Raw genomic sequence first — 27970 nt, 5'->3', positions numbered from 1 at the left:
CCCCAATGCCTTGGATAAATCAGCCCCGCTGCTCCCTTACAGAAAAGTATACGTTCTGTCGTCTGCTAGTATCGTCCCATAGCGATGAAATGGACCCTTATTTTTGAAACGTCTTTCCCGAGGACTTTGCTGCTCTTCTCATGCAGTTGACGGCGCAACAGGTAGGCATTGTCACGAAGAAAGACGAGAACGTCGAAAAGACAAAATGCTAAGCGAAAACTAAAACTAAAACTGAAAAATAATAATAATAATGGCGTGCTGAGGTCCGATTCCGTGCACTGCCAAAGGCTGACTTCCGAGACATGCCGCCAAACTTCCGGTGGCTTCACTTTCGAGCATAGAGCTACCAACACACTTTCGAGCGCCCGATTACAGTGCTCTAGAATATCCCGATGCGGCGTCCAACCCCCTAGTGGAGATCAGTGGAACTACGCCTAGGGACAGGGGACGAGTCAGACCTAGGGAGGACTCGGATGGGTTGAACCGCACAAGCAAAAAAAAGACTGGGTTGTCGCGGGCGTTACCAATGGCGTTACTCGCTTCGCGAAGTTGGGCGTTTGTTTTGTTGGTTGGTTATTTGCACGTCTGTGGCGTTGGCCGCCATGAGTACAGTCGGTCGTGCGCGAGCTTAATCGCGCGGTTTTAATTCGTCTGCTGGTTCTTATGTTCCATATGTGCAGTTTTACTTTTTAGTCGTGTCACTCCCTACAATGGCCCTTCCGCCCAACTACCGGCAGGCACAGATGACCGCGGCAACACCGCCAACACCCCGTAAGCGACACAAAATGTCTTCCATTTTTTACAGAAGCCGGCAGAGCAGGCTGTCATAGTGCTTTCGGCTAGAACATTGGTTTCGTGTTTATGGCAACTCTGCTACCGTTAACCACTTATGATTTTGAATTTCATTCTTTTTTACCGGCTGGGAAGGCTTGCGATTGCCGCAAGGTCCGTCTCCGGAAGGAAATAATGGGAGACTGGACTCAGTGAGCGTGGAGGAAAATCGATACGCATTTGTGCGACGCTCTCTGAAGACTGGCTGTCTGCTATCCTAGTTCTAAGCAAATGACAAGTGATGATTTGATGGCGAGCTCATAGTGCTTCATTTGTCCCCCTTTTTCTACAGAACGACCGAGGACTCAAGGGGCGACTTCCAATTCAAGCTCGCCAATGGTAAGGGCACGCTTTGTTATTAGCCTTTGTTACTGTCGGGAATTTGCGCGCAGTTGTTTGATGTATAAATCGCGTGCTAAAGAAGTAGCGCTGATTTGTGTTTTGCTGTAAAAGGAAATTGCTCTCCAGTAACATTTTCTCCAGTTATCGGTGTGCTATTATTTTAGCAGTGCCATTTATGAGTTGCTTCGACCGCGACCTTTTTTGTTGCTTTTACTTGACCAGGAGACAAAATGCGATCGCTTGTATTGCTACACAGGGGCTGTGAGCAAAGTGCTGCACATTCGGATCGGTTTCTTGTTTCGGTTCTGTATGAATCTCGCATGCACTTGTCGTTTACCTATGCTCTGCTGTTTGCTTGAATTCATAACTGAATGCAAAACGTCATGAAGAACACAGATCAAGAGCGCTGTGCATTCACTGGGTATCGTCCAAATCGCAGCCTTCCTCTGCAAACGCCAGCCCTTTTGTGCCATCTCCTCATGGACATCCCTCTTTCAATCCCCTCAAGTTGGGCTCACGTGGCGTCGGAGGCGTAAGTGTCATCATTTTAGTGTTCTGCTTATGTCAGCCTGTACATCTATGCAGCGTAGCTGTAGACATGTCTTTTTCACTTACGTATAGAATGCTGGTCGTCTCTGGTACTGTTGTGTTGTATAGGGATACTAAAGTGAACAACTAAGTGCTGGCAAAATAAAGGTGCTGTGCATTATCACTGTTAGGTAAAAAATCTGTGCTTGTGCACTGTTGCATAGCATATTGGCTGAAGCTCGTGTCAGCTACCTGTTTTTCCAGCAAAGTGCTGTTGACCGTCTTCACTGGTCGTCCATGTGCACTCAATCCGAAAAGAGTAAAGGCCATGAGCCTACTTTCACAGAGTGGGCGTTACTTTACTAGGCAGTAGTGGGCTTTACAGATGGTACAGTAGGCTCATCAGTATCACTGGTAAGCAGGTGGTATGCCAGCTAGCAAGTATGATGGTTGTTATATAAAGAGACATTTAATACGTATTTGCAAAGGTATGAATGCGTAATGCTAAACTTCCTTTGCTGCTCTGCCAGTAATTCTAGGCAGCATATGTCGTCTGCTTCATTGTGAGAAGACACGAGTTGCACTGGCGTCATAGTGGCCGCCGTGGCAGGAACCTGCATGTTTTCGTAATCCACTTATCACCACCTGCTTCGACCTGCACTGCGGAAGCTATGCTTTCGACTCCATCATGGCACCTGTAATGTCACGTGCAACCCATATATAGCAGCTATAATGGCCGCGTTCACAATCACACAGTGAGAAACAGCAGATATCAGTGGCCACTGTAGTGCTCATCAGCATTTTTCTAGCCTTGCCTTCAGTTTTATTTCCTAGTGATGAGACATCTAGTAAACATGCATCTAATTTTGTTTGCTCATGTGGTGGGCCATTCGGCCTTCCTAAGAGCGTATTGAATGCTCTTTGCCAGTAACCTGTTTATGGAACAATGCTAGGAGTGACCTGCATCAGCCTTGGGACATTTGCCTCACCTGCAGCTTCACTTTTGGCTACTTTAGAAGATTTTATGGTGGTGTTGCTGCTGTCTTCTGTGCAGGCCGAAAGCCGTGTGCCCAAACCACCTAAGCCTCCTGATAAACCCCTGATGCCGTACATGAGGTACAGTAGAAAGGTAAGAAAAATGGTAAGGATTACAGCCCCCCCAGGTTTATCCATTTTGCTTCTTAACTTGGACATGGCACCTCTGCCTTGGACCAGCAGTTTGCAACTCAGTCTTGCTTCTTATGCCTCTCGCCATTTTAATGTTTTCATTAAAGGGACCTTGAACACATCGGCATCACATTTTGTTACTAGTAAACTTGTGACATGACTCGGTTGATGTTTACAAAATTGCAAAAGATGCTCTCATCACAAAAAAAAAATGTAATTAAAGTAGGAGTATTTCCACTCCCTCACTTGGATGTCAACTCCTGATGTTTGAGATAATGTTGAGTGTCTTTAGTTACTTTCACTTAAGTTGTATGATTCAGTTTTTCTCTTATCTTCCATATCTGATAAAAAGGCACTAGCAGTAGTGATGCAAAAACTGCTTCAATATTCTGGTGTGCAATCCAGCATTTTCTGTCTTGTTCAACAAAACAAGCTCTCCAGATGTTACCACAGTCTGTTAGTAGAAATGGCGAGTGGTGCCAACACCCGACTTTCATATTTCACTCTTTTCTAGCATATAAGAGTTCTGTTTTCTGTACTAGTAGCCTTTTTGCTAATAGAAAGTTGTAATTCATCAATATAGATCAAGTTCAGATTGTCCTCACTATCCCACTAAGTTTCTTATTTTTATTCAGCCGGCTTACATTTATGGAAATAACAGTATTAGCATAGAAGCTATAAAAGATTGATCCAAGTCTAAATTTCAGCTATGGCTAGGGTGCAGTTGCGTTGTGGACAAGTGTACAGCCTTATGACAAACTCCCATTACAAGTGTAGCTAGTGTGTTGAAAGTTTAAAGTAGTTGCCAAAGAAAGTAATTGCTTTAAAAAATGGCTGTGAAACCAGTCTCAGAAACATGTGATAGCTTTCCTGAAACTCCCGATGGCAAATCATATGAGCTGCACAGATCTCTGCCACAACCTTTCAGCATCACACATTAACATAGGTAAAGCTTCATCACACAAAATATTTCCCATATACACCTACAAAATAGTCACCCTTAAATGAGGACAGCTGTTCTTTAAGCTCTGTTTGCCTTCAAATAAAAGGGATTGTTGTTCTCTAGTCATCTGCTGACATTGACGTTCAGATGGAAGGAAAATCTGTGAATAAGCACTTTCTTGGCTTTCAGCCTTCTACTGTCTCCTAGTTACTTGGTTATTCCAATTGGTCCAATGACTACGTTGACCTTGCATTGGGCCAAGGTTTATGGGCCAGGCATTGAGCCATTTTTGTTTTAGCTGTAAAGCCTTGCATGTAGACATATATTGCTACATATCATTTTAAGTCCATCTGGAAGCTCTGGAACTAACAGTTCTGCTTATCTGTGATACACTCTGGTTCCCATAGTAGCTATTATAGCATCGGTACTGTGAGACCCATCGGTGAAATGTATGGACTTTTCAGTGCAGCTCATTTAGTGACGCTTCTTTTCATAGGTTGGGAGTATGGCAGCTTATTTAGTGATGCTTCTTTTCAGTTTTCAGTCGTATATGCCAAGAAAAATGAATAATTATAGATCTTTGTTAGAATTGCAGAAAGTATTGGTAGAGTAATAGTGAAAATTATGTATTGTGCAGGTGTCACATGGTGGTCAGTGCTGCCACCTTCAACTTTACGGTTGTGCCAGGGTCTTTCTTTTATTATTATGACAGTATGTTATGTATAAGTAGTTGATACAGTGACTTGCGTACACTTTGGTTGTTTGCGAGAAAATAAATTCCCAAGCACCAAAGGGATTGATCAAAGCAGTTTTGCCCATAAGTTGTTTTATAGAGGAAAAGCTTTTGTCAGAGCTCTCTCTGGCATTTATGCTAGGAGCCAAATGCATTACCTATATGTATTGTGTTCTGATGAAATGGCTTTGTATGCATGTGTTCTAGCGAGTTGCAGACTCCTGATCAGAAGCTGAACTCTCACCATGTCTTACCCATTGATGTTCAAGTGGCAAACGCACCTGGTCTTTTTGCACAGTGCCATCAGTGGTAAATGTAGGAGACCTCCTCTGCTACCTGGCAAAACCTGTGTAGCTTCGTGACTTTCTGCAGTTTATCTTTTGCACTGTCTGGACCATTTATTGTGCAGGCCAGAGTAGAAAAGAGTGGTGAGAGGCAGCTCTAAGGGCCTCTGGGAAGATGGGCATGAGCGCATGGATGGGGGTCACATGTTTGTGCTCTATTTGGGCTAGTGCCGCGAACTTGTTTCCGTGAAAAGAACTACCCTGAAAGAATAGAACATAGACCTCACTGCATTGCATAGGCAATTAAGGGGAGACATGGATCTCAAAATGAAAATTTTATTATTAGAGATATCATAATGAAATTAGGCGTGGATATGTATTTCTTCCTCCTGCTTTCAAAAATATAAATATAAATTGGGTAACTTTTTATATGGCTGATAAGGTACTTCCCTTCTATATTTTTGGTTTCGATTAAAATGGAGCTGTAGCTAAAGGTTTGCCATGCGGGGCCATGCTATTTATATTGTTATTGACATACATCATCATTAAAAAATGTTTAGTTTTGTCGAAGCACCATAATTATGAAATATAATTAGGTGGCATTATTGTTCACAAAATTTAATAGCCGAGCCGCCGCGGTGGCTGAGTGGTTATGGCGCTCGGCTGCCGGCCCGAAAGCGCGGGTTCGATCCCGGCCGCGGTGGTTGAATTTCGATGGAGGCGAAATTCTAGAGGCCCTTGTACTGTGCGATGTCAGTGCACGTTAAAGAACCCCAGGTGGTCGAAATTTCCGGAGCCCTTCACTACGGCGTCTCTTATAGCCTGAGTTGCTTTGGGACGCTAAAACTTCTATAAACCAAACCAAAATTTGATAGCCGCTACGGTGGATGGTGCTCGGCTGCTGACCAGAAAGACGCGGGTGTCACATTTCGATGGAGGTGAAATGGTAGAGGCCCGTGTGCTGTGCAATGTCAGTGTACGGTACAGAGCCCCAGGTGGTTGAAATTATTCAGAGCCCTCCACTATGGCGTCCCCTTAGACTAAGTTGCTTTGGGACGTTAAACCACTTAAAACAATGTAAAAAAATTTGACATGCTCTACTCAGCCCACGGAGCAAGACTATATAGGAGGTGAAACTCCCGCCAGCGCGAGCGAGCGCAGGCGACCAGATAAAGTCACAATTGTATGCGCCGACAGGGCCGTATGCAGTGGCAGCGCCATGCGCCGCCACGTAGAAGCCGCAGCGAGAAAAAGAAAAATGCAGCGCCCGGGCAGGCGGCTCCGGCGGCGCGCGCTCAAAGCAGACGACACGGGTGCTTGCTTCAGCGGGCGCGCCGTGACATTGTATTTCTGCGCCCTTAAGTCAAACAGCAACAGTTCTTGTCGGTGTCTGTTCGAGGGCCGTAATACTAACAGCACTGCTACGCGCAGTGCAGCCTCCTTCGGAATTTGCTAGACTAAGATGGGACGCAGGTGTTTTATTCGAAATTGCAAAAGTGGTCACAAGTGTTGCAGGGAGAAGGTGAGCAAGGTTAGAAGTTGTTGCCGCTTGTTGCCTTCTCGGCTGACGTGTAGTCATAAACGCTGCGCCATACGACGCCCGCATTCTCCTCCAGCAGATGAAACTTAGCGTGGTCACATACTCGACGAACGTGAAGGCATGTTTGCCTTCGACAAATGCCAGCAGTGCTTATACCATCCAATCAAAGTCATCACGTGGGTGTCAAACAGTAGCCCTACGCACAACCAGAAGCTACAGATCATCTTATAGCGGTCATGGAAAAGAACGCGTTTTATTTTTTACTGTGCTCAAATGGTTGAAGCGTAGCACCACTTGCTCTTCGGGCTACCAGCGGTAAAGAAGTGTGCGAGCGTGCCCTCAATAGAAGTCAGGCGCGTGCGGCCGAACGGGAGCAACACGCTCGACCGGTTGCCTTGGCAACCAAAACGGCAGTAGTTTCTTTCCAGGCCGCCAGCATGATAGTGGCGCTGCACGCTTGTGACCTTTTCTGGTCGCCGCAGACAGCGGAGTTTCCACTCCTATATAGTCTTCTTCCGTGACTCAGCCATAAAAAAAGAAATAGCACAGCTCCATAGTTTAGTTCTTTCTGAATTCAGCGGTATAACATTACTTGAAATTGCACCATAAGAACATCACAAAAACTTTCATAAAGCTAGTCATGTTGGCAAGAAACACGAAGTTGAGAAAATCTCATTTGAAGTGCGCGTGCCAGCCATTCAGAGGTCGTTGTACAGGCGTCAGAAAGCAGCTGAATGCAGATGTTCCAAGAGGATTTCACAATATTGAGTAATGAGGATGTAGGGAAGAGGCCAGCTTTCGAACATGCCAAGATGGCGGCGATTGGGACGCGGTTGTGGGAGGTGACGGGTGCAAAGTTCAGCTGCATTTTGTTCGGCGCTTTGGTGACGTCAAATATATCAATTTTATAGCAGTTGAAGGTCAAAATAGACCTTGAAACTTTGTAGATAGTTACTTTAGAATAAATTGAAACCAAATATGCCATTTTTGAAAAATCGAAATATTTGCTTCCTTTTTTTTTTCACCATTTCAATACTGTCTCCCCTTAACACAGTGGCTCTTTTGGTCAGCATTGTTTTTCATAGATTTCATGTTGTCGTGCGAATAGCCTTAAGCTTGAAAAGTTCAGGGGAGTAAAAGGCCTTTCACTAAACATTCATATTTTATTACTAATGCTGTGATAATGAATAGCTCAGGATTATATAGTATGTGTGCTGATTACTAATATCCTGATAATTCTGATGTAAAGTGAGTGCTTGTGTTCTTAAACTATGCAAATTGTTTCGGAAAAGATTTTAAATCTGACTGTGTGGAACTTGCAAAAGAAAATAAGTCTCTGGTTTTGCAGAAGGTAAAGACTGTAGCGATACTTTCAAGGGGCTGCAGTTCTAAGGTCTAAATGTTGTTGCTGTGAAAAATGCAAAAAAGCTTTACAACCTATTAATTTCCTCAGGGGTATTTAGTTCACTTATCGCATTCATTAACACACATATCTCCTTAGCGAAAATGAGTTGTCAAAACTGAATCCATGAAAGCTTAGAAAAACTTGTCACAAGATAGTTATCTAGAAAAAAATTAAACCAAGGTGATAGACATGGCACAGGGTGTGCTGCAGTGAGATGCCCTATAATATGACTGCATTATGTTTTTTCATTGTTTTGCATACTTGAAGCTACAAGGGCTGTTCTGATCTAGTAGAAAAAAAAAAGCCGGACTGCCACACTTTTGAGTGGGACTAAATTTGCTGTTTTAGGAAGGCTGCTTTTAAAAGGTTTAGATGTGAAAAATTAGATGCTTCTGGATGAATTTTTACAAGTTCTTGTGTCAAAAGAACACCTTTATTTCATATTTTCTTAACTGTGCAGTTTTCAGCTCCCAAACTTAGACATCTGTGTGGGAAAAACTACATGAAAGCAAATACAATGAAGTTGAAAATTATCATTCTTTTAAAATGACTTTTCAGTCATAAAGGCTTGCATTCCTTTAAATTGATGTGCAGTTTATGTTGTGGTTCCACTGATGCACTGCGTGGTACATGACCGTTTGTAAGACACAGAGTTCCTTGATGTCATCTGGTTTAAAGAACTTCTTTACGTCCATCCGCTGTGTGCTACATAAAATATGTAAATGACTTTCTCTGTGCGGAAACTAATTTGCGGCGCCTATGTACAAGGTCAATAAGAAAATCGCATTGATGTCTGTGATAATAAAAAGAAAATTCATGGCATGAAATTTGTTGTGCTTGGTCGTTATTCTTTGTGACATCTAGTGCAAATGGTCACTATTTATAACTCCTGTGCAGCACCGTGTAACTTGTCGGTAGGTTTGTTGTGGTGCAACTGGCACCATGTTACAGGCAGGTGTAATTTGGCACAAACAGGGGTAAAAGGTAGTGCATCACACCTTGTGTGAGGCCTGCTTCCCAGTGGCCCAGAGGATGCCCTTATGCTTTCCAAGCGAAATTCTTGACAGCGCGTCCAAGGCAAGAAGTTTTGGGCTTCATTGACCTGTGTTTTTTTAAGGTGTGGGATCAGGTGAAGGCCACAAACCCAGACCTGAAGTTGTGGGAAATCGGCAAAATAATCGGTCAGATGTGGAGAGAACTGCCAGACGAGGCAAAGCAGGAGTACGTCGATGATTACGAAACCGAGAAGGTGGGCACTGTCTCACTTACACATAGCTGCCACATAACCCTGTGGCTGGCTCCCTTTTCTTCATCTCTACTACCTCCCTCCCCCACTCTGCTTTTTGTGTTGTCACTTAGATGCACCGTTTCCCTATGTGTATCAGCAACCAACCTCCTGCCTGCTTGGCTGCACTCCCTCTTTTTTTAGCGTTGTTGGCCACTGTTGCTTGGGTTAAATCCCTCACAACTCATCATACATTCATCTGCAGTTGTGCTCACTGGCACTCATTGCATTTGATTGCTTCATTACCTGTGCGCAGTTGAGCTTCCACCCTGAAGACGGTGTTCTGTAATTGCTTTTATAATTCTGGCGATATGCTCTCACTGTTGAGGTGGACACTTTTGCTGTAACTTAACAATTTGATCCGTGCTAGTATTTGTGGGTTTATATTGTAGGATATAGTGCCTAACAGTGACAAGTGCCAAGGCGAGGAAGTGTGCCCACTTTAGTAGTTATCTACAGAGCTGTTGAATTCCTGACTATGATTTCTGAATTACATGCAAGTCTTGAGCACAGCCAAAGCCTGTGGTAGGCAGTACAGTAAAATATTTTATGCCAGTTGTCATCGTTTCTGGATTCTTGTTTATACGCCTTATTGAGGGCTGGTGCTTGAAGTGCACTTTTGTAAAAACCCCACTGCATCCTATTTTCCCTTTTCCTTCCTTTTCCCTCCCCCTTCCTAGGTTTGCTAAACACTAACTGTTAGCGGCTAACTGTTAGCAGTTACCTTGTCGCCCATGCAAATTCCTCATTGCTGATCTCCCTTCCCATCCTCATATCATTGATTCACAGTACTACCACATTGACTTTGTTCTTGCCTTTTACATAATGCCATAAACATGCTTCAGGTTTGGCTGACTTAATGAAAGGAACACTTCTGTGTGCTGCTATTCCAGCAGCAGTGCATGCCAGTCCTCTGTTCAAAGTTGGTCATGGGAATTGTCTATTTCACTTTTGCAGATGGAGTACAATGAAGCACTTAAGTCTTACCACAGCTCGCCTGCTTACCAAGCATGGGTGGCGGCCAAAGTTAGGGGTGAGCATCACGCAAACCTGTCTTTTGGTATGGTGGTCGACTCGTGTATTTTTTTCTTTTTAATTAGCTTCTTAGTTAAGCTTATAGGCCTTACTTATCTTTTAATGGCTCCATTGCCTCGTGAGTTTTTTTTCCTCTTGACAACCTGAAAAATTTGTCTATTTGGGCATTGGCACTTTGTGTCAAGTGCTGCGTAGTCGGGGTAGTTGTGCACCTCAGCAACGAACTTTAGGCACGTTTTCTGGAGTGCTATGAAGCATTTAAATGGTGTCTGTAGTGTCTGTAGTGTTGGCCAGCTCCAGCATGGACAAAATGGTCATCAGTGATTGGCCTGAACAGTTTGAGATGGCACTATAGTCATATTTCATTTTAAATACTTGTGAAAAGTCAAACTCTCTGTATGCAATGTAGTCGGGCAAATAAGATAAAGTGGTCATTTTTCTGTCGTTATGTTACTCCTAATAATGTCCATGAGAGCAGTAGAGCCAAAAGAAAGAGAATGTGGCTACTAACACAGTTCTGCAACAAATGCTTAAATCCACGATTTTTCGCAAAATTGCTGGAAAATAGACCTTCGATTTGATTATGTCTATCAAAAATGCCCTTTGCCAGAAAACAAGAAACTGCTCTACCTGCAGCAGCTACAAAGCCAGCACCGTTGCCACTTGAGCGTACCCTGAGAAAGAGATTTTGTACGGCATGCTCAAGATGTTCGGATTTCATATTTTTCTACAGTCCTTCAAAACACTAATGTGCTTGCCAAAGAGATGCCAAAGAGCAAATAATTATGCTAGGGCTAATGTAGAATGAGAGTAGTACAATGCCTAAACAGTCCAGAGCCGTCAAAGAGAAATCTAAAATGATCAAATGTTGCATGTGCCCAGTGACATGTGCCTATATTGACCACCTGCATGAAATTAAGTTATCAATGAGCTAACTACCTGTGGAGATAATCCTCCACTAGTTCACTGCCCCGTACTGTCAGCAGCTGGAGGGTCAAGTGTGTGCTGTGAAAGAATGTATTATTTAGGAGCTCATGGCTTTTATTGTAGAAGGAATAGTTCAAGAGCCGTTAAATTCTCTGTGATATAACCGTTCTTGTTTTTTTTTTTTACATTTGCCTGCATGCCTGACCGCCTGCCTTCAGAGTGCACATTGTTGCATGTGAACACAAAAAGAAATCACTAGGCACTAAAAAATGGCATTCTGCCTCTCAACTCGACGCGGGCCCCACAACTTGAAGATTGCCAACTTTGGTGTTCAGCAAGTCTACCTGTCTGTCTGTTTTGCAGTTGTAGGTTTACAGTGGTAGCAGGACAGATGTACACCATGCTCGCTGATTTAGCCTTCTGCTTTTTGGCCATAGTTGTCAAGGTTACTGTTGTTTCTTTGGAATGTTCGCTGCTATGTGTGTGTGCTTGCTTGCATGCATGCTTCACATGTCGAGGGCTCAGTGATTCAGCAGTTTTATGTTGCCTGGCACTCGCTGCGGTGGCATAGCAGCTGTGGTGTTCGGCAGATGAACTCAAGGATGTGGGATCGAATCTCAGCTGCAGCAGCCGCATTTTGATGTAGGTGAACTGTAAAAATGGCCATGTGCTCAATGATGTCGGTGCAGATTAGAAGAGCCCCTGGTACTAGTTGGCATTTATCTGTAGTCCTCCACCCCAGCATCTCTCATAGCCCATGCACAGCTTTGGGACCCACTACACATACGTTGTGTGGCACGTGGTGTACTGCACAATAATGCGAAACTTTGCTCATTTTTCTTCTTATCTTATTATTGCATTTTTCTGGCTGCTGACTATCTGCATTCCACTTTGGTACATTTAAGTTCCCGGAGTAGCCTGCTGTTGGTGGCCTGGTGCAACAAGTATGCTTTCTGTGCCAGGCTACTAGCAGGCTGTTACAGGAAGTGAAATGCACTGCACAGGCTGATTTCGTGTGTGTGTGCTTCATCGTTCTAAATGACAGATATTGTGTCACTGTTTGAGGCACATTTGTAAACAGTGGCACTATATCTGGTCTCATTTTAGAAGCAGTTAATTTTGTAACATTCCAAGCATATTACTGAGTTAGTTGCACACTATGAGTGAAGCTTACTGTGGAGTGCATTCATGAAAACGTAGTCATTAAATGCTCATGAGTAACCTGTCACCCGGTTCTCCCATAATTGCCATTCCCAGGAGTGTGTTTTTGTAAAATTTAGTTGTGCCCACTGAGTCGTATTGATGAGTGTGTTGTTTCCTTTTCCAGCCCAGCAAGCTGCTGAGGAAAGAGAAGCTCTTGAACGAAGCCCATCGGTTGTCAGTTCGGTTAGTACAATGCTGTCGTATTTTCTTTAATTCACTTGCCTTATTGCTGTGCTACTGCTAAGTGAGCACTCCGAATCCGCCAAGCAGGTACTCATATTGATGTCTTGCATTTCGTGTAACTCGCATGGCTGCAATGCTGCAATGCAGCGCAATGCAGCAAAGCGTGTGGCATGGCTAAACGCACTTCATTTGAGAACGTGGTGGTAAAGAGCAGTTCAACTCAAACAGCAGCATAATGTAATATGTTATTTCAGCTGCCACACTGTCTTCGCAAGAAATAGAATACGGAGAGGTAAAGCTCACTCTATTCTCTGACAGGCACTGCATCCTATTTCCGCTAATCTGTTGTGACTCCAGGACCTATTGTATCGTAGTTGATTTCACAGGTTTAGCTGGTTGGCAAAATAAAAGAATTGCTTATTTTTTGTCACGGGCTTCATGGCTGAGAGTCTTCCTGTGCCAAAAAACACAGATGATTACCAGGTGACTCACTTGATTGTTGCGCTAATGAAACAAAAGTTTCAGGAATTCAATTTTAAGCCCTAGAGAATTGAAGGGGTGGGACACATAGTACCTGGCTACCACTGGCATCAGATGTGATGCAACTGTTTCTTATTACGATGCTCACTTTGTGGCTTAACAGACTGGTGTCTTTACGCTTGAAGTAATAGTGGTTTAAGATTGCAGCTGTGGAGATTTTCATTCTATTATTGTCCCCTGAGTGTCTTTGCTTGCTTTTTCCTTTACAGTCTCTGATGGGATCTCAAAAGAGTGATGGCAAGGTTAGCATACAGCCTGCAGAGGATGAAGATGGTGAGTATTCTCAGTATGCTCAAATATTTTATTCAGCAAAACAAGGTTGCACAGATAATTGTTCAAAGCAACCTATCATTGTGTCACTGAGAGCAAGGTAATAGCACTTCTGGCCAAACCCTAGACTTGTTTACACTCAAGTGGTGCATAGAGGCTGTTTTAGTGGCAGGTTTTGCTTGATCATAGGGTGGTTGCTGTAATTGTCCGGTTCACCTAGACTGAATTGGGAGGTCATGTTCTATACGTTCATGCAACCCCCCCCCCCCCCCCCCCTTTTTTTTTTTTCTGGGAGCTGGGATGCCATCAGTCACTGACAGAATAAAGCTGTCTCCTCAGTCTGCTGTGGCTCATTTGTGACAGTTTGACCTATTTATTGATGGATGCCATTGTGAAGATTTATTTTTATGGTTGTCATTGCTGCTTGCTAAGTGCACTTTTAATTTACTCTTTCCAAAACAAGTATCACAATCAAACCAGTAATAAAGTCCTTTGCCATGTGCCACCCCTGTATGAAATTCGAGCATGAACAAACTAGCAGTTTGGCCAGGATGCATCTGTCTGTATATATCACTAAAGGGAGCAGTAACGTGGATTGTCCGCTGATGTACACTGGGTGTTCCAGTGAGCACTTTCAGAACTTCTTCAAAGTACCGTAAAAACCGGAATACAGGTCGGACTGGAATATAGCTCAACCCACCCAGCCTGCAAATTCTGAATATGAAAAAAAAAAAAAAAATTGGCAGTGGTTTAGCTCTGGTTAAACCTGGAGTGACGCGATAGCTACAACTTTCGCCGCTCCGTTTTGCCGGGCGTTCCTTCTTCATCTTCGTCCCTAGACGTGGATTCACCCCCCCCCCCACACACACACACACACACACACACACACTTGGTTTCGCCAGCGTGCCTCGCCGCCGGCAGCTGCTCCGCAACACGTGGCGAGCCACGGCACCACCACTTTGAAGGCTCGAAATGCTAGCGTAATGTAGCTGTCGCTACAAAATCATTGAATGGCAAAAGTGTCAAAAGTCACTCTTACGTTGAAACAAATTCAACTCACCTGGCTGCACGGTGATGACACTATTTTCATTTGCGTACAAATGCTGCTGGTGTGTACAGTGCATGTCACAAGGGCCTATATTCTGGTTTTTAAGGTAGAGTGATTAAATAGAAAATCTTATCAGGAACAGTGTGGCATCAGCAGTGCCACATCAGTTTCTGCCATATTGCTGATGCTATACTGGCACGATATCAGCTCTCCAAAAGTATGGTGACATAATTGGCAATGACTGTTCTTTTTCTTGCAACGAGTGATGAAGCAAAAAGTAAGTGTTATGCAATGGTACAAAAGCAGAGACAGTTCAAATTTGGCGCTGTAGTCATTGCAACATGCCACCATCAGACATTGTATTTGCACTGAACTTCCTGTGCTCCTCATGTGCTTGTTTTGGTTTTTGGCGGGAAAAAAAAATGCATTTCCTTGCTCTGCATGGTTTTAAAGAATTACATTTTCTTCGTTTCAAAAACTGCTATGGCATTGTCTTGCCTGCAACTACGAACTTGTCATTGGTGCTAACCGGCAAACTGTTCTAAATAAAAGTTAAATAGTAATTTTGAATTAGGAACCTAATTCACATGATTTTCATGCTGATTTTCATGCTGATTTTCATGATTTGCTCCTGAAAAGATTTTCTGTAGGAAATTTTGAAAGTGTCCGCAGGAACACCTGTTAAACATCACTGTTACATGCTAAAGGATCCTAAGAGGGCACCTAAAGGGAGCCATGCCACACAGACTTGTGGTTAACTCTGCTGGCCTTTGCAAAGCATTCTTCACTGCACTATGGTGTAACCTTCACTTAATGGCCGCTTTTTATCTGCGATTGTTCAGCCTTGCTGTTAGAAAGAAGCTGAAACGCTTGCTCTTAGAGTGTTCTGGATGTGCCTTTGGAGCTCAGCATTAGTAGTCATGTGGTATAAAGGTCACTGAGGTGTATGACGACATGCATGGCTGCATGGTCCTTCTTTTGCTTTTTCGTTTAAACCTCTTTTTTGCCAACTGCAAACAAGCCAAAATTTGTTTTGTCTTATTGTCAAAGCTTAAACCCTATCCTGTGCCTTTCTATCTTTGTCCACTTTTACTTAATGTAACATGAAGGGGGAAAAAAAATGGCCGTTTGCATTGGGCTCATGTCATTCATTGCGTGCTGAACACATACTTTATAGTTATGTCTCGATATTGGTTCAGGGCAGGCTTTTAATCAAAGTAAAAGTGCGCGCCAGGATACATTTGTTGGTTGGAGCAGTAATGTCTATTCAGTACTGGTGGTAAAGCTTTGAGGCAGTGTGCTGTCTGGCTTGGCACCAGATAATTTTCAAAATGCCTAGACTTGATAGTTGCTTGTGCAAGTGAAGTTTGAGTGTCCTTTTCTTCCCTGCTTTGAACTTGAATTCACTGCAATGCTAACTTTCCTTTCCGTGAAATTGGAAACATTTTTCAAAGCTAGCACTGTCAACTGGAAAGGCATTCTTAGTTTGCTGTTGCTGCTGCTGCTGGTGTGCAATTATAGACAAATTATTGAAACTGGATTTTCATTTCCTTTGGTCCTGCCTGTTTGTTTTTGTTTTGTTTTCTAATGTTGCTGTCTTGAGGAGCTATTTTGCCCATTGTTGGTCGTTTGTTTTCATTCTGATATTCACTATGCCGATTTGTACGCATCATTGCAGACAGTGTGCCCAGTTTAGCAGCTTCTGTGCTCAGCTACATGTGCAGCAAACTGGTTACAGGCCTTTTACTGGTCTGTCTTGAAGATCTTAAGATATGTGCTGCTGTTTAATATTTGAGTAGTTTAACTTGAATCACCCATCAGTACTTCTTCATCCAGTATAATTTATTCATTTTTGTTACACTGTTAGTGACTACAGTGACTGTTAGTGACTAGCTGGTCATTCTTATGTTATGCATTATTGCTTTTCAAAGCATGACGTCAAAAGCTTAATATGAATTGTAATATGAACTGGGTGTGGTTTTATAATTAATTATTTATAGATAACACCATCATAAATGTGAGCTCATTTGATAGGCTGATGAGACTGAATTATTGTTATATCTTAATCACAAAATTATTTGAAGAGGTGTATTGCACTCGTGTGCACATTGTGAAAAACATTTATAAATTGATGAAGGTGACTAAGCCAAATTTGAAGTAATGATTGGCAGTAATTGATTGCAAATAGGTAACAGTAACTCCCTCTTTGCCATGGTGGCAAATATGAGTTCAGGCCTGTTATGCTGTTAAATGGTCTCAAACAATGCAAAGGTCCGAGAACCGCCAGGTCACAGAGTGCACCAGCATTTAACTCTATGATGGAGCTCTATAATAAAGAAGATTAATCTATAAAGATTACTCATCAGAGAGACTTGGCATAGCATTATTTTTGTTTGTTTTTATTAGCACTAAGAATATTCAAGAGTATTTACAAGACAGTCTTCAAGAGGCTTCACTCTGCAAGCTTAACTTGGATAGTGTTCCATCGTGGATGTCTGCATTAGGACTTTTTTTTTTCTGTGTCTGTGTGGACAGTGGCTACTTCCACATTGTCACTTTTGTTTTAAAAAGTGCATTGCTGTTCTAGAAGGCATCTGTAAAGATTGGACAGCTTGGGTTTGTGCGTGGACAACTGGACGAATTGTACCGCATCTCATGTAATAGGTAGGGCAGAAGAAAAAAAAAAATCTACTGAGACATGACTATAATGCATGTGTTCATGCAAAGAAGTATATACCTTGGGCATCAGAAAACTTTCTGGAACTGGATTTTCTTTTTTTGAGGTCTCATATGAACTGTATGCTAAGGACAATTGCAGAATGGGTAAACTGGCGGCATTAAATCTTGTGCCTTCTCACCTGCATTCCACAGGGCTTTTTCTTTCCTTTATTATTTGTATAAAGCTGCTCATCCAAGAACACAATAAGACAAAACAGATGCGTGAGAGTTGTGTTGTAATTGGCTCTTATTGCTTTTCCTGGAATTTGTGCGCATGAGAGATGCTTCAGTATGTTGGAAGCCACATTTTGGGGGCTAGTATATGTCTCAAATTTTAAGCAGGTGTTTTCAGTAAAAGCAGATAGGTTAGTTATAACTGATTTTGTGCAGTGCTTGTTAAACAATAAATCTAAATTTGTTCCAGTGCATATAGTATTAAGCATAGGATTAGCTATTAGGCTGGCTAAATGTGGCTTGCACCTGCTGAACCCATCTTGCTCTTTTCTCTGCCTGTGAATCTTATGAGAACAAGTTTGCGCTGAGGAGTAATTGCGACCATTTTTTTGTCTCATTTGTGTAGGGATTGGTTCTGGCTCGATGAGTAATAGCATTTACCTTTTGGAAGTCAAGGGTTTGAGTGGTAGGTCACCTTCCGAGTCTTTCTTGTTGGGATTTGTGGGCAAGCTAATGCTTAGTAAACTTGGAAACAGTTGTGCGAGCTGTGTGCTCATTTACTGCAAGAAGAGAATTCTGGCAACAGCTTTGGCATTACCCAGTTCAATTCCTGCCACATTGGCTACGTGCTTGCCTCGTGTGTTGTTTGTATCTTGTGAAATCTAGTGTCCAGAGCACATGTTGTTAGTCTTCAGTTCCTATTTCTGCCCGCTACTTTCTGTGCTGTACACAAAAACACCGGAGCAGGGAACCACTTCTTCTGTGTAAAGTATAATATATTTGACATTTTGTAGGGGAAAAAATGAAACAAAGAAAGTGAGAACTTTTTTGTAGTGCTATTGTAGCATTGCATCAAATTTAGACTCTTTGTGTGTCAGTCTCCATACTGACATGCAAATTATTGAAGCAACCAGAAAAGCAACGCAGTGCAGCAAACTATTGGCCTCGTCCAGTTGACAATGATCTAATTGGAAATTACAAAACACGTGCCTCTTAATTGCAGCAGCGAACGGCAATGGCCTCCTGCAGTGTCCTCTCTGTGTGCTTTTGAATCTGTGCTGGCTGACTGAAATAGGCTAGAGCACAACATTTCTTAGAATGACTGTCAAGCTGTTTCATTGTTCCCCTCGTGAAGTTATGACTGTGTGAGCTGTTGTGAGTTTTGTTGTCAGTGGTTGGTTAAAACATAATGAACAGTGGAAAGGTGCTGGGTTCTGTTTTCGCTGCACCGTGCTCATTCTGGGCATTGCACTGCCTTGTTTGCCAAGTTTCATAAGCAAGGCAATTGCTTCAACAGTAGTGTGATAATTGCTTCCTTATATTCAACAGCACTGCACATTGGCCCGCTTTGTTGGTCGTCAAAATTGCCATCCATGCTTTTGTGTGTGTAGTTGAGGAGCTGATAAGCTACCTATTATTATGTGCAAGGAGCACTGAGATGTTAGGGTTGCTAAGCTCTGCAGGACGGGGCTGTGTGAAATTTTATGACAGGGTGTTTTAACACTGATACAAAATTGCAAGATGAGCTTACTTCTGTGACTAAATTTATCTATTACATTGTTATTTATAAAAAATGGCAGTAGTCAACATAACTTGAAACATAATTCAGTTTGTTTTGAGAGATCATATGTTTGAGTGAATCAAGGGTCTCACCCCTTGTAACATGGGCGTCACTGTGACAGGGCGGAGTTAACTCAAACCATGACGTGTGAGTGTTCGGTGATGTTCAGTGAATAGTGCCAATGTTAGACAACAGCCTACATCTAGTGTGCGTGCATGCTGGCATGTTCATGTTGCATTGGACTTGTAAGGTCATGTAAAGACCAGCTGTGTGTATGCTAAAAGCCGAAACTAGTTGAAATAAATGAAGATGTACTAATTGTTTCCTACGTATAGAACCTACTGTCGGTCACGAGGTGAACAGCTCCAAATTGAATCAAAGAAAAATGAGTGCCGCCACAGTGGCTCAGTGGTTATGGCGCTCGACTGCTGACCTGAAAGATGCGAGTTGGATCCCGGCCACGGCGGTCGAATTTCGATGGAGGCGAAATTCTAGAGGCTCGTGTACTGTGCGATGTCAGTGCACTTTAAAGAACCCGAGGTGGTCGAAATTTTCGGGGCACTTCACTACGGCGCCCCTCATAGCCTGAGTCGCTTTGGGGTGTTAAACCCCCATAAACCATAAAAAAATAAATTTATTAAATTTATACAAGCTATCCTTTAATGTCCTCTGGTGAATTAAATATTGTATTGTGCTTTGCAGTTTAATGATTTTTTACTTTTTTTTTTGCACCTTAGAGATAACCTTTGCCACTGCTGCCTCTTTCCTTCAGATATAGATGAGTTTTCTGTGAAGCACATAGCAGCATCCCGGTACATGCGCAATCACAGATTAATCAATGAAATCTTCAGTGATGCTGTAGTGCCTGACGTCAGGTCAGTTGTCACAACAGCACGGATGAGTGTTCTCAAACGCCAAGTGCAGTCTCTCACTATGCACCAGGTATGTGGGCAGTTGTGTTTGATCCTTTTCGACTGCAACAGTGGGCGTAATTTGTGTGCTTGAAAAGAAAGAAAAACGCACTTTAAGCTGTTGCACGACATCTGGAATTTCTCTGATTTCAAGCTGCATCTCTATTTCGCTAAAGAAGCCTAAGTGGCACGGCCACTATGAGGTTCTGTTGAGGGAGGATTGCCATTTCATTTTTGACTCCCTGGCAAGGACAGTACTGTGCCTCTTTAGAGCATGGGCAGCCAGACAGCAGCCTTGACCAGGCTTGATCCCGACTGAGAGGTGCACCTTAGTTTTTTGAGTGGGCGACCGCAGGAATTCTGTATTCTAGCTGATAGGTCAGTCTTCGGGGGAGCAGGGGTTATATTGTCTGCTATATTGTCGGCTTTATTCCACATTTGCCGTGCGGACAGTTGACAGAAAATGAGTCCTTGTGTACAAAAACATTCATGGCAAAACTTGAGGAATACTACAAAGAGCACCTGTGGTTGCCACAGATCCTAGTATGGGCCATGCAAAGACATCATTGAGTACATGAAAGGGTGTTTGCTTGAATTATCGCTTTTTATTCTTTGACATCTGTACACGATAACGGAGAGATTTTTGTTTGCTGTCGGTGGAGAACCTGTGTTTTAGCTAACCGTAGGCCCTCCAACCATCAGTGTGATTTGGCCTGATTAGGGCTGCCAACAGGAAGCATTTATGCAAGCTTAAGCATCAAAGTGTATGTTACCTATGTACTCATAAGAAGGGCAAGTGCTATTGTGCATGCATTACTAAAAAAAATTAAGAAAAATAAAGCTATTGCTCAATTAATGCTAGTGTGGGCATGCTCGGTTATCGTTCCGCCATATGTCTATTGCTAGACTGCCACAACTCAGTGCCTTATAATGCATAGAAGTCTTTGTCGGTACTTTTTCAGGAAAAGCTAGAAGCTGAACTACAACAGATAGAGGAAAAATTTGAAGCGAAAAAGCGAAAGTTTCTTGAAGCCAGCGAGCTCTTCCAAGCAGATTTGAAAAAGGTATTGCTTTTCCTGCATTTTGCATAAATTTCCAGCCTGAAGGCGGCCTTTGTTTTATTGCCTTAGTACTCTTGGTCTATATATTAGTTTTTGTTACGCTTTCTCAGAGCATATCCTTTTTTTTTTTTTCTGTCCACTTGGTTAGCGGGGTGCCTTGTATTGCGACTGTTAAGCATAATAGAGAGAGCTCTTTAATGAAAAACAGAGATTTTAGCCAGCGTGAATATACACTGACATGCTACTCTGCGTAGGGAAGGGAACTAGGGAGTAAAGATGGGAGAAGGGTGCTAGGAAAGAGCGTAATCATTGAAAAGGGTTGTAATGCAATAGTTCACTGCATGATGGCTTCTTTGGATGAGACCGAAGTCAAGTTCTGTGCATGTGCAGCAGGGTGATCAAGTGTTCAGGCAATTAAGAGTTTGTCTGAAACACTAATAGCGTATAAATAGTCAAATGAGAATATCATTGCACGTCGCTGCTGCTTGTAACAGCCTAGAGGACCTAATATAGAGTCCACTGCATGCATTGTTCATAGTACGCACGCTCGGTGGCGTACGCTGGGCATTCGAAGAGAATATGAAGTGCAGTCCCAATTGAGCTGCAGTTGTCACAATGCAGACTGTCAGCTTGCTTGAAAGGGTATCATAGACTGTTCGTAAATGCAACATTCAGACGGAGACGATGATAAATTGTTTCTAGATGTTGCGGAAGCTCGAGTGGCAGTCTTGATTTGAGCTGTGGGTCGATGGAATGGAGAAAGGGGTAATGATGACGGCAAGTTCCAGAGGTGGTTCTGATCGCATCTGGACGCATCTGATTTTGTGAAGATACGCTTACAGTTACAACACTGTAGACCTTTGCGGGTTGCTTCGTCTGCTCTCTTGTTGGCCAGGATGCCGCAGTGAGCTGGAATCCATTGAAAAAGTATACAGTGGCCTTCAGCAATAGCCAAATGGTGCAAGTATCAAATGTCATGAGAAATTGGCTGATGATTTGTTCTATTCAGTAGGTTGGACAAGGCTTGTTGCGCTCCTTGCGAGTCCATGAAGATTACCAGCGTCCTGAGTTGTGGTGCAAGATATAGGAGACAGCTCCTTTTATTTCGTATAGCTCTGCTGTGGTGGAGGATGTCCTACGGTTTAGGTGCCACGAAAGCATTTGACCTGATGAGGGCATATAAAGGCCGCACGATGTGTCGTGAGAAGTTGAGCCATCAGTAAAGATGTGTATGTCTTGCGAATACTGCTCAGCTAAGAATTAAAGGTGATCTTGTACATGTGGATTGCGTCAAGGGTCAGCGCTGCCATGATGATTTTCTGTCCAAGAAAACCTGCTGTTGGCATTCATTTCGAAAGGGCTTAAAGGGACACTGAGGAGAACCCTATCAAATTTTTTTTGTTAGCAATATCTGATAGTTCAGCATTTCATGGCTTTGTTGACGCTTGTCCAGGAGCGAAAGATGCATTTATTTCGAAGAAATTTGGATTCGAAGTTGAAAAATTTTTTCCGCGCCGCTCCGATTCAAACTCGAGAACTCTTATGATGACACAGAACGGAGTGATGTGAAACCTGACTTAAACGGAGACTCCGTGATTTCTGGCGGCTAGCGGTGCGGTCTAGAAGCTGCCGAAATGAAAGCTACCGCCGCCGCACGTTGAAGGCATCTATCGGGAGTCGCCACCGTCGCTTCGTTTACGTTTACACCGGCGTCTTGCCAGCGATACGATGGATCCCGTTCCCGAACCTGACGACGTAGTTCTCGCAAAAACTCTGGCCTGCATTTCAGCGACCTCAGCCCCACAGAGCGTGCGATGCTTTTGAGGGAGCACGGTTAGGTTAGGCGCCGGCGGGTGGCTTCCCCCTTCCTCAGAGAGCAGCCGTTGCAAACTAAATATCATAACCCCAGTGCGGGGAGTCGCAAGGGGCCAGGACAAGGTCGGCGCCTTGCGCCCATCGGAGGCTGGCCGGGGCTTCGGGACCAACGGACTGTGATTCCTTGAACGGCGCGGTTGCACGAGGCAGCAGGCGGCGTCGAGGTCTCCCATGGCTGCAAGGGCGAAATTAGTTATTTATTTTATTGCCACAAAAAACGGATAGATGCTCAAGGGCGGTCGCGTTTAAAGTTTGCGGCTTGAAACCAAAGCCGGCGCACGACGCTTCAACGGCTTCCGCTAGATCCAATGGGTCCACTGGATCTGGCTCTCTCGCCAACTTCATGTACCTTCACATATGTACTGTGAATGGATTAAAATAGCCGAGCTCGAAAAGAACAGCTCCGCCCAACTGCTGCAGCTATTGAATATGACGCGCACTTCGCCGCAGCGCCAAATCAGTCTGGCCGGGCCGGCGGCGGCTGGCGCACTCGGCGCGAAATAGATACATGCTCCAATTTCCCCGCCAGTGCGGTCAGAGTGCGCCGAACGTGTCGGCAGTCAAGCGCAGTTGGAGTATAGGGGGCCTCGCTTTGATTGGCGTGACTTCGCCGTGCAGCGCGCGCGCGCGCCTCGCCGCAGCATAAACGCGCCTTAACAGAGACTGCGCAACCAACGTATTCAGCGGCGGCATCTATGGGAGCCACTGAAACCCCCTGCCCACTCGCTGAATAAAAGAAATCCGGTGCCGAGGTTTGGAATCGAACCAGGGCCTTCGGTGTTTGAGGCGGAAACGCTGCCGCTCCGCCACGACAGCTCAAGTTGCACCAGTCAACAAAGGCGCATCTAGTGAATGCACTCTTCTGATGCAGAAATCTCCGCGCTTTCGCTAGGCATATCCTGGCCTAACAGAGCTAGGCCATCAGCAATTTTTCTAAACTGCCTTGTACCTTGTCTCCCATCCCCAATATTTCCGTTAAGTAGTTAGAAGTTGACTGGTATAGCCGGGAATGTTTCGCCGGGCAAGCATGCAAATACACAAGTGCTGCCTTGTACGATCACCGACCATCGTGCCATTATAGCTTTTCATCGACCGTGGCGATCATCTGACGAGCATTAACAGGCTCCTTCAAAGGTTAACTAGCACTTGAAGTTCCTCTGCTGCTCGGCGCTTGTAAATCGAAGCGCGTCAAAAACAAAACAACGGGGCACACAAAGCTCGTAGACGCGAAGCGCCATAACAAATCGAAACTCTCCTGGCCGCCAAGCATCCGTTTTCTTTGCTTCCAACATTCAGGTTGTCTTTTGCCTGCCTTCCTTGTGTGATAAAAGTGCACTATTGGTTTTAAAACAAAACATACTTCAATATTGATCTGCGCAACCTACCTTTGTCAGCCTCAGAGATTCGCGACCACAAAGTAGGATGGAAAATTCCTCCAAGGTGGCGTCTCTTGTCCTATGGCGTCACCGCGCTTGTACTTGTGAGATTGGCCTGTGGTGGCGATACCTGTATTTTGGTTCTTGCTATTTTCTACCTTACAAGAGCTTTGTTTTCAGTAAGAGCGGCGTTTTTGTGATCAGGAGCTGGTATTCTATCGATACAAGCCAACTTCAATTTCTCCTCAGTGTCCCTTTAAAATTACATGCCGCACTGCCTCAACAGACCACTGCTGTTCATGCAGCCTATGAAGGCATTCATTTCATGTTGGCTGAGAGATTGAACCATCAGCTCTATCGCTGAAAATCATCACTGAGCTGCACTGCATGTCTCCCTTCAACTTATTCTTACCTCTGTTGGTGGGATGAGCCATATGTGTAGTCCTGACCTATCATACTGTACCATATTGTCACCATAAGAACATATATTTACCTATGGTGGCACAGGCCTATTTGAACCCACAGTTCAACTGTGCAAGCAGTACGGATTAGATACTTAAGTCTTAAGAATGCTATGAAAGCAGCTTGGCATCCACCATTTACAGAGGGAAATAGTGTGCCTAGTCTCCTATGTAAGAGCAGCCAGCACAGGCCTTGTGTGCTGTGCATGCATATGTTGCAGACTGAAATTCACTGGGCTAAAACAAGATATGCTGCTTTGAATCTCAGATTGAGTTGTGATAATGGAATGACTACTGTGTTTTTTGCTGTGTTGCAATGCATGTTTTCTGTTGACCGTGCGCAAAAAATTCTGGTGCCAAAGAGGTCATGCAGTGCTGACTGATGTGTGTCTCCCTTTCGTGAATGAAGCGGTGTGGGAAGACAGTGGATGCCGAGACCTACCAGAAGATGGTGGAACGGGCGCTAGAGCAACTCAAAAAGGACAGCGCTGCCAAGGAAGAGCAGCGTGGTACGGACAAGGCAAAAGAGGGTGAAGAAGGGTCTGAGGGCGGCTCCCCTGGGGACGAGGGTATCACCAAGGGGGGCAGCAACAGCCTTTCCGAGCCCATGGAGACGTCCCCGTGTGCCCCCGCTGGGGGGCAGCAGCAGGCAGAAGCAGCCGTGCCCGAGGAGGAGGAGGAAAACGACGAAGAAGGGGCCAGCAGGAGCACCGCCCCCAGCAAAGAATCTCCCCCAGAGGACTCTCAGCCACCCGCCAGTGCCGCTCCTCCTGTGCAGCCTCCCGCGACCCCCATGGAGTGCGAGGACACAGCAGAAAGCCAGGACTCGCAGGTGATGAGAGAGCTGGGTGTTCACTCTAGGCGGATGCTTGTTGCTTGCTTCTCACCTTCACCACAGATAATGTGGTTCAGTATGTGTACGGCACACATTGCCATTCTGTCCTTCTGGTGGTCACATCAGACAGATTGCGTCTGTATTGATTATTGAGAGTTATGTTAGTCGTATGGTAAAATATAACAGAATTGATGAGCCTTCCATTCACTCCCTGCAGCATGTCTGCTAGCAAGTTTTCAGCAGCATTGTACACTACATAAAAGAGTCTGGTGTCCCCCTAAAACAGCCTCATTTTGCCTCAGAAGGAAGCTAGAAAGTGGAGACATTGGCTTTTGCAGAGGCCATAAATGAGTGTGCTGAATACTGGTGAGAGAAATACAGCCGAGCCCACTTATAACGGTTGCAGATATATAGAACGCTCGCTTATTACAAACTAGGGCGGCGCTAATGACAGTGCATATTACAATGAACAGCTTTGACTGCACCACTCGATTATAGCAAACAAGGAGACACTGATAACTCTCCCTCACAGTAAAAAAACCCGTGCTTCTAGCAAGAGCAGAGACTGAAGTCTTACAGCCTCCATGACACCACTCCGGAAAGAAGCGGTAAACCGAAAAAGCTGTGAAAATGAAAAAGGCAGCATTGAAACCTTATGTAACCGCTGGCCAAGCGTGCGGCAATGACCTACTAGGTCACTCAACCCGTGCATGTGTGCCGACTGGGCAGAGTGTCAGCAAAGTGACAAGAAGGGGCACTGTCGAAAGTGTCTGGGTGTCCGCTTCGGCTGCGGGAGGTGGTTGGTTCGAAACCCACAGCCGGACACCCACCGGTAAAAGTGGGTACAAGCCACTCCCGGCCCGGCGCCCAGCTTCTTCAGGGGCGTGTGCTTGGAGGAGGCTCCGCAAACCCCGCTGTGCCCTTTCGGGGCCAAACCCAGTTTCGAACACTCAGCCTGCAAAAGTGGTTCGTGTTTCACTCTCAAGTGAAGAGTTCGATTCAAAGCTCGTACGCTCTAACCAGCGTCAAGTTTAACACTGCTGTAAGCGATCCTTCTGTCAGAAGCGAAAACTTCAGAGTATCACTGCAATCCTGGGCAAGTTCGCTTTTTCTGGCTGTCCGACTTTGTAGCCCCACTGGTCAAGTATGCTTCGTTTGCCTAGTCGCGGCTCTCCAAATTCTGTTCTGTTACTACGCCTAGAGAACGCGCAGACTGCAGACAGTGTCGCTTATAAGTTCTGTGCACACTTGCGCTGGGTGCTGCATGGGGCCGCAAATGACAATGCTGTCAAAAGCACAGGTGATCAGAGGCATGTGGATTTGCGGGAAAGCATCATTGATTGACGTCAGTTTCGCAGTGAATTTCTCTAATGAAGCCAGTGTAGGCGAAGTACGAGCATACTCTGACTGCTAAGAATCTGATTAAGAAAGCAGACTTGCCACCAGCTGCTGTTAACGCTTCAACTGAGATTATAGTTATATGCATACCTAAATGAGATTTTGGCAGCAAAGTTCTCGGCGTGAGAACATGATCACGCTTGTGAGCTTGGAAAGTGCTGCAATAAGACTTACTTGGAAGAAATAGACTGACATAATTAACTTTTTTTAACTGATGTAACTGACACCGCTTTTGTCGAACTTGGTGTTTTTTGCAGTAGTATAGGAAGTCCATTTACTGCGATCTTCGGATACAAAGAATGCTGTTTGTGTAACCATCAGATTTGTTATAAATGGGTTCGCCTGTATTTGCAATAAGATTTATGAACAGAACAGCGCTTTTGCATCATTGGCAAATTTGGCCCTTCCTTGAGCTGTTGTTCCTAGGTCTTTTAGAACTGTTTTAAGAGCAGTGGTTCCTCAGGAGAATATCTACATATTTGGTTGTGAAATAGTTCACTTTGGCCTCGCTCTGCACCTTACAGGAATCATTTTGAAGTTAGCAATCTAGAGAGCTTCACAGCTATTGAGGCAGACCATGTGGTGTGCTTTTGGTCTAAGTGGATTTTAATGCAGCAGGTTTTTATGTGTGAACCATTTTTGCAGGAAAGGAGCGATGGTGCTTTTTCTGACCAGGAAAGCAAGGATGCACCAGGCCGAGGTCCAGAAGCCAGCACCATGACAAGTGAAATTCCCAGGATAGCCATGGATTCCATCAATCAGTCAGCACCAGAATTGAGTGGTCCCCAGTAGCTGGGCATTTGCACCATCAGTCTTTTTATTTTTTTGCACTCAAACATTTGTTACTTTTTTTTTTACCCACCCCACATTGCACCTGGGTGCTAGAAGTTTTATATTTTTGATGTCAAGCTGTTGTATAAGGAGTCTGTTGGGTCATTGTGAAGTACAGCTGCCGATTTCATTTGCACAAGTCACGTTGTATGTATGTTTATACATTTTGCAGCTGCCCCTCAAGTGCTTCCGAGAGCACAGTACTAGCAAAGCTACAAGTTGTATTTTAGATGTTTGTTTTCCCTTGTCTGGTGAGCAACCTTTAATGCATTGATAGAGGCACAGAACTAGTAGTGAAAGGGAGGGCTGAATATTTTTTATAGGATACATAATTGAGTCCTTCAGAGTAAGCATGGGAGCAAATTGTAGCTCTTAGTAGCCCATGCTTGTTACATATTCAAGGAAAATGTTGCCTGTGGCAGTGCAGTCACTGAAGAGAAAAGCCTTTTGTATGTCATTTGTGTGCAAATTTTAAGCATAAACAGTGCTGAAAAAAAAAAAATGT

The 27970-nt window shown here is 44.2% G+C and overlaps 1 protein-coding gene across 4 annotated transcripts; it reads left to right on the top strand.

Moving 5' to 3' along the window:
* The first annotated feature begins 421 nt into the window (after positions 1-421).
* On the top strand, positions 422-27970 carry Bap111 (Brahma associated protein 111kD). Of its 4 annotated transcripts, none has more exons than XM_077669268.1 (13): positions 568-771; positions 1124-1170; positions 1613-1705; positions 2756-2842; positions 8891-9022; positions 10016-10091; positions 12348-12406; positions 13156-13219; positions 17563-17622; positions 19490-19659; positions 20591-20692; positions 24811-25233; positions 27280-27970. In XM_077669268.1, the coding sequence occupies exons 1-13, from the start codon at positions 711-713 to the stop codon at positions 27424-27426; spliced, it is 1521 nt and encodes a 506-aa protein (XP_077525394.1). In that variant the 5' UTR covers positions 568-710; the 3' UTR covers positions 27427-27970. The 4 variants fall into 4 exon arrangements, with proteins under 4 accessions (XP_077525398.1, XP_077525394.1, XP_077525397.1 ...); XM_077669269.1 differs by having other exon boundaries at positions 575-771; positions 2756-2830; XM_077669272.1 differs by lacking the exon at positions 17563-17622 and having other exon boundaries at positions 422-771; positions 2756-2830.

Source organism: Amblyomma americanum, chromosome 6 (assembly GCF_052857255.1).
Source record: "Amblyomma americanum isolate KBUSLIRL-KWMA chromosome 6, ASM5285725v1, whole genome shotgun sequence".
In the NCBI taxonomy this organism is placed as follows: Eukaryota; Metazoa; Arthropoda; class Arachnida; order Ixodida; family Ixodidae; genus Amblyomma; species Amblyomma americanum.
The sequence above is the reverse complement of the archived record's forward strand: the minus strand, read 5'-3'. Positions and strand labels throughout refer to the sequence as shown.

Excerpts from the sequence above, each read along its gene's own strand:
- Bap111 (XM_077669268.1), top strand. The coding sequence starts at position 711 with ATGGCCCTTCCGCCCAACTACCGGCAGGCACAGATGACCGCGGCAACA. Across the intron at positions 17,623-19,489 it reads GGAAGTCAAGGGTTTGAGTG|ATATAGATGAGTTTTCTGTG; the intron begins GTAGGTCACCTT and ends TCTTTCCTTCAG. Across the intron at positions 25,234-27,279 it reads CAGAAAGCCAGGACTCGCAG|GAAAGGAGCGATGGTGCTTT; the intron begins GTGATGAGAGAG and ends CCATTTTTGCAG.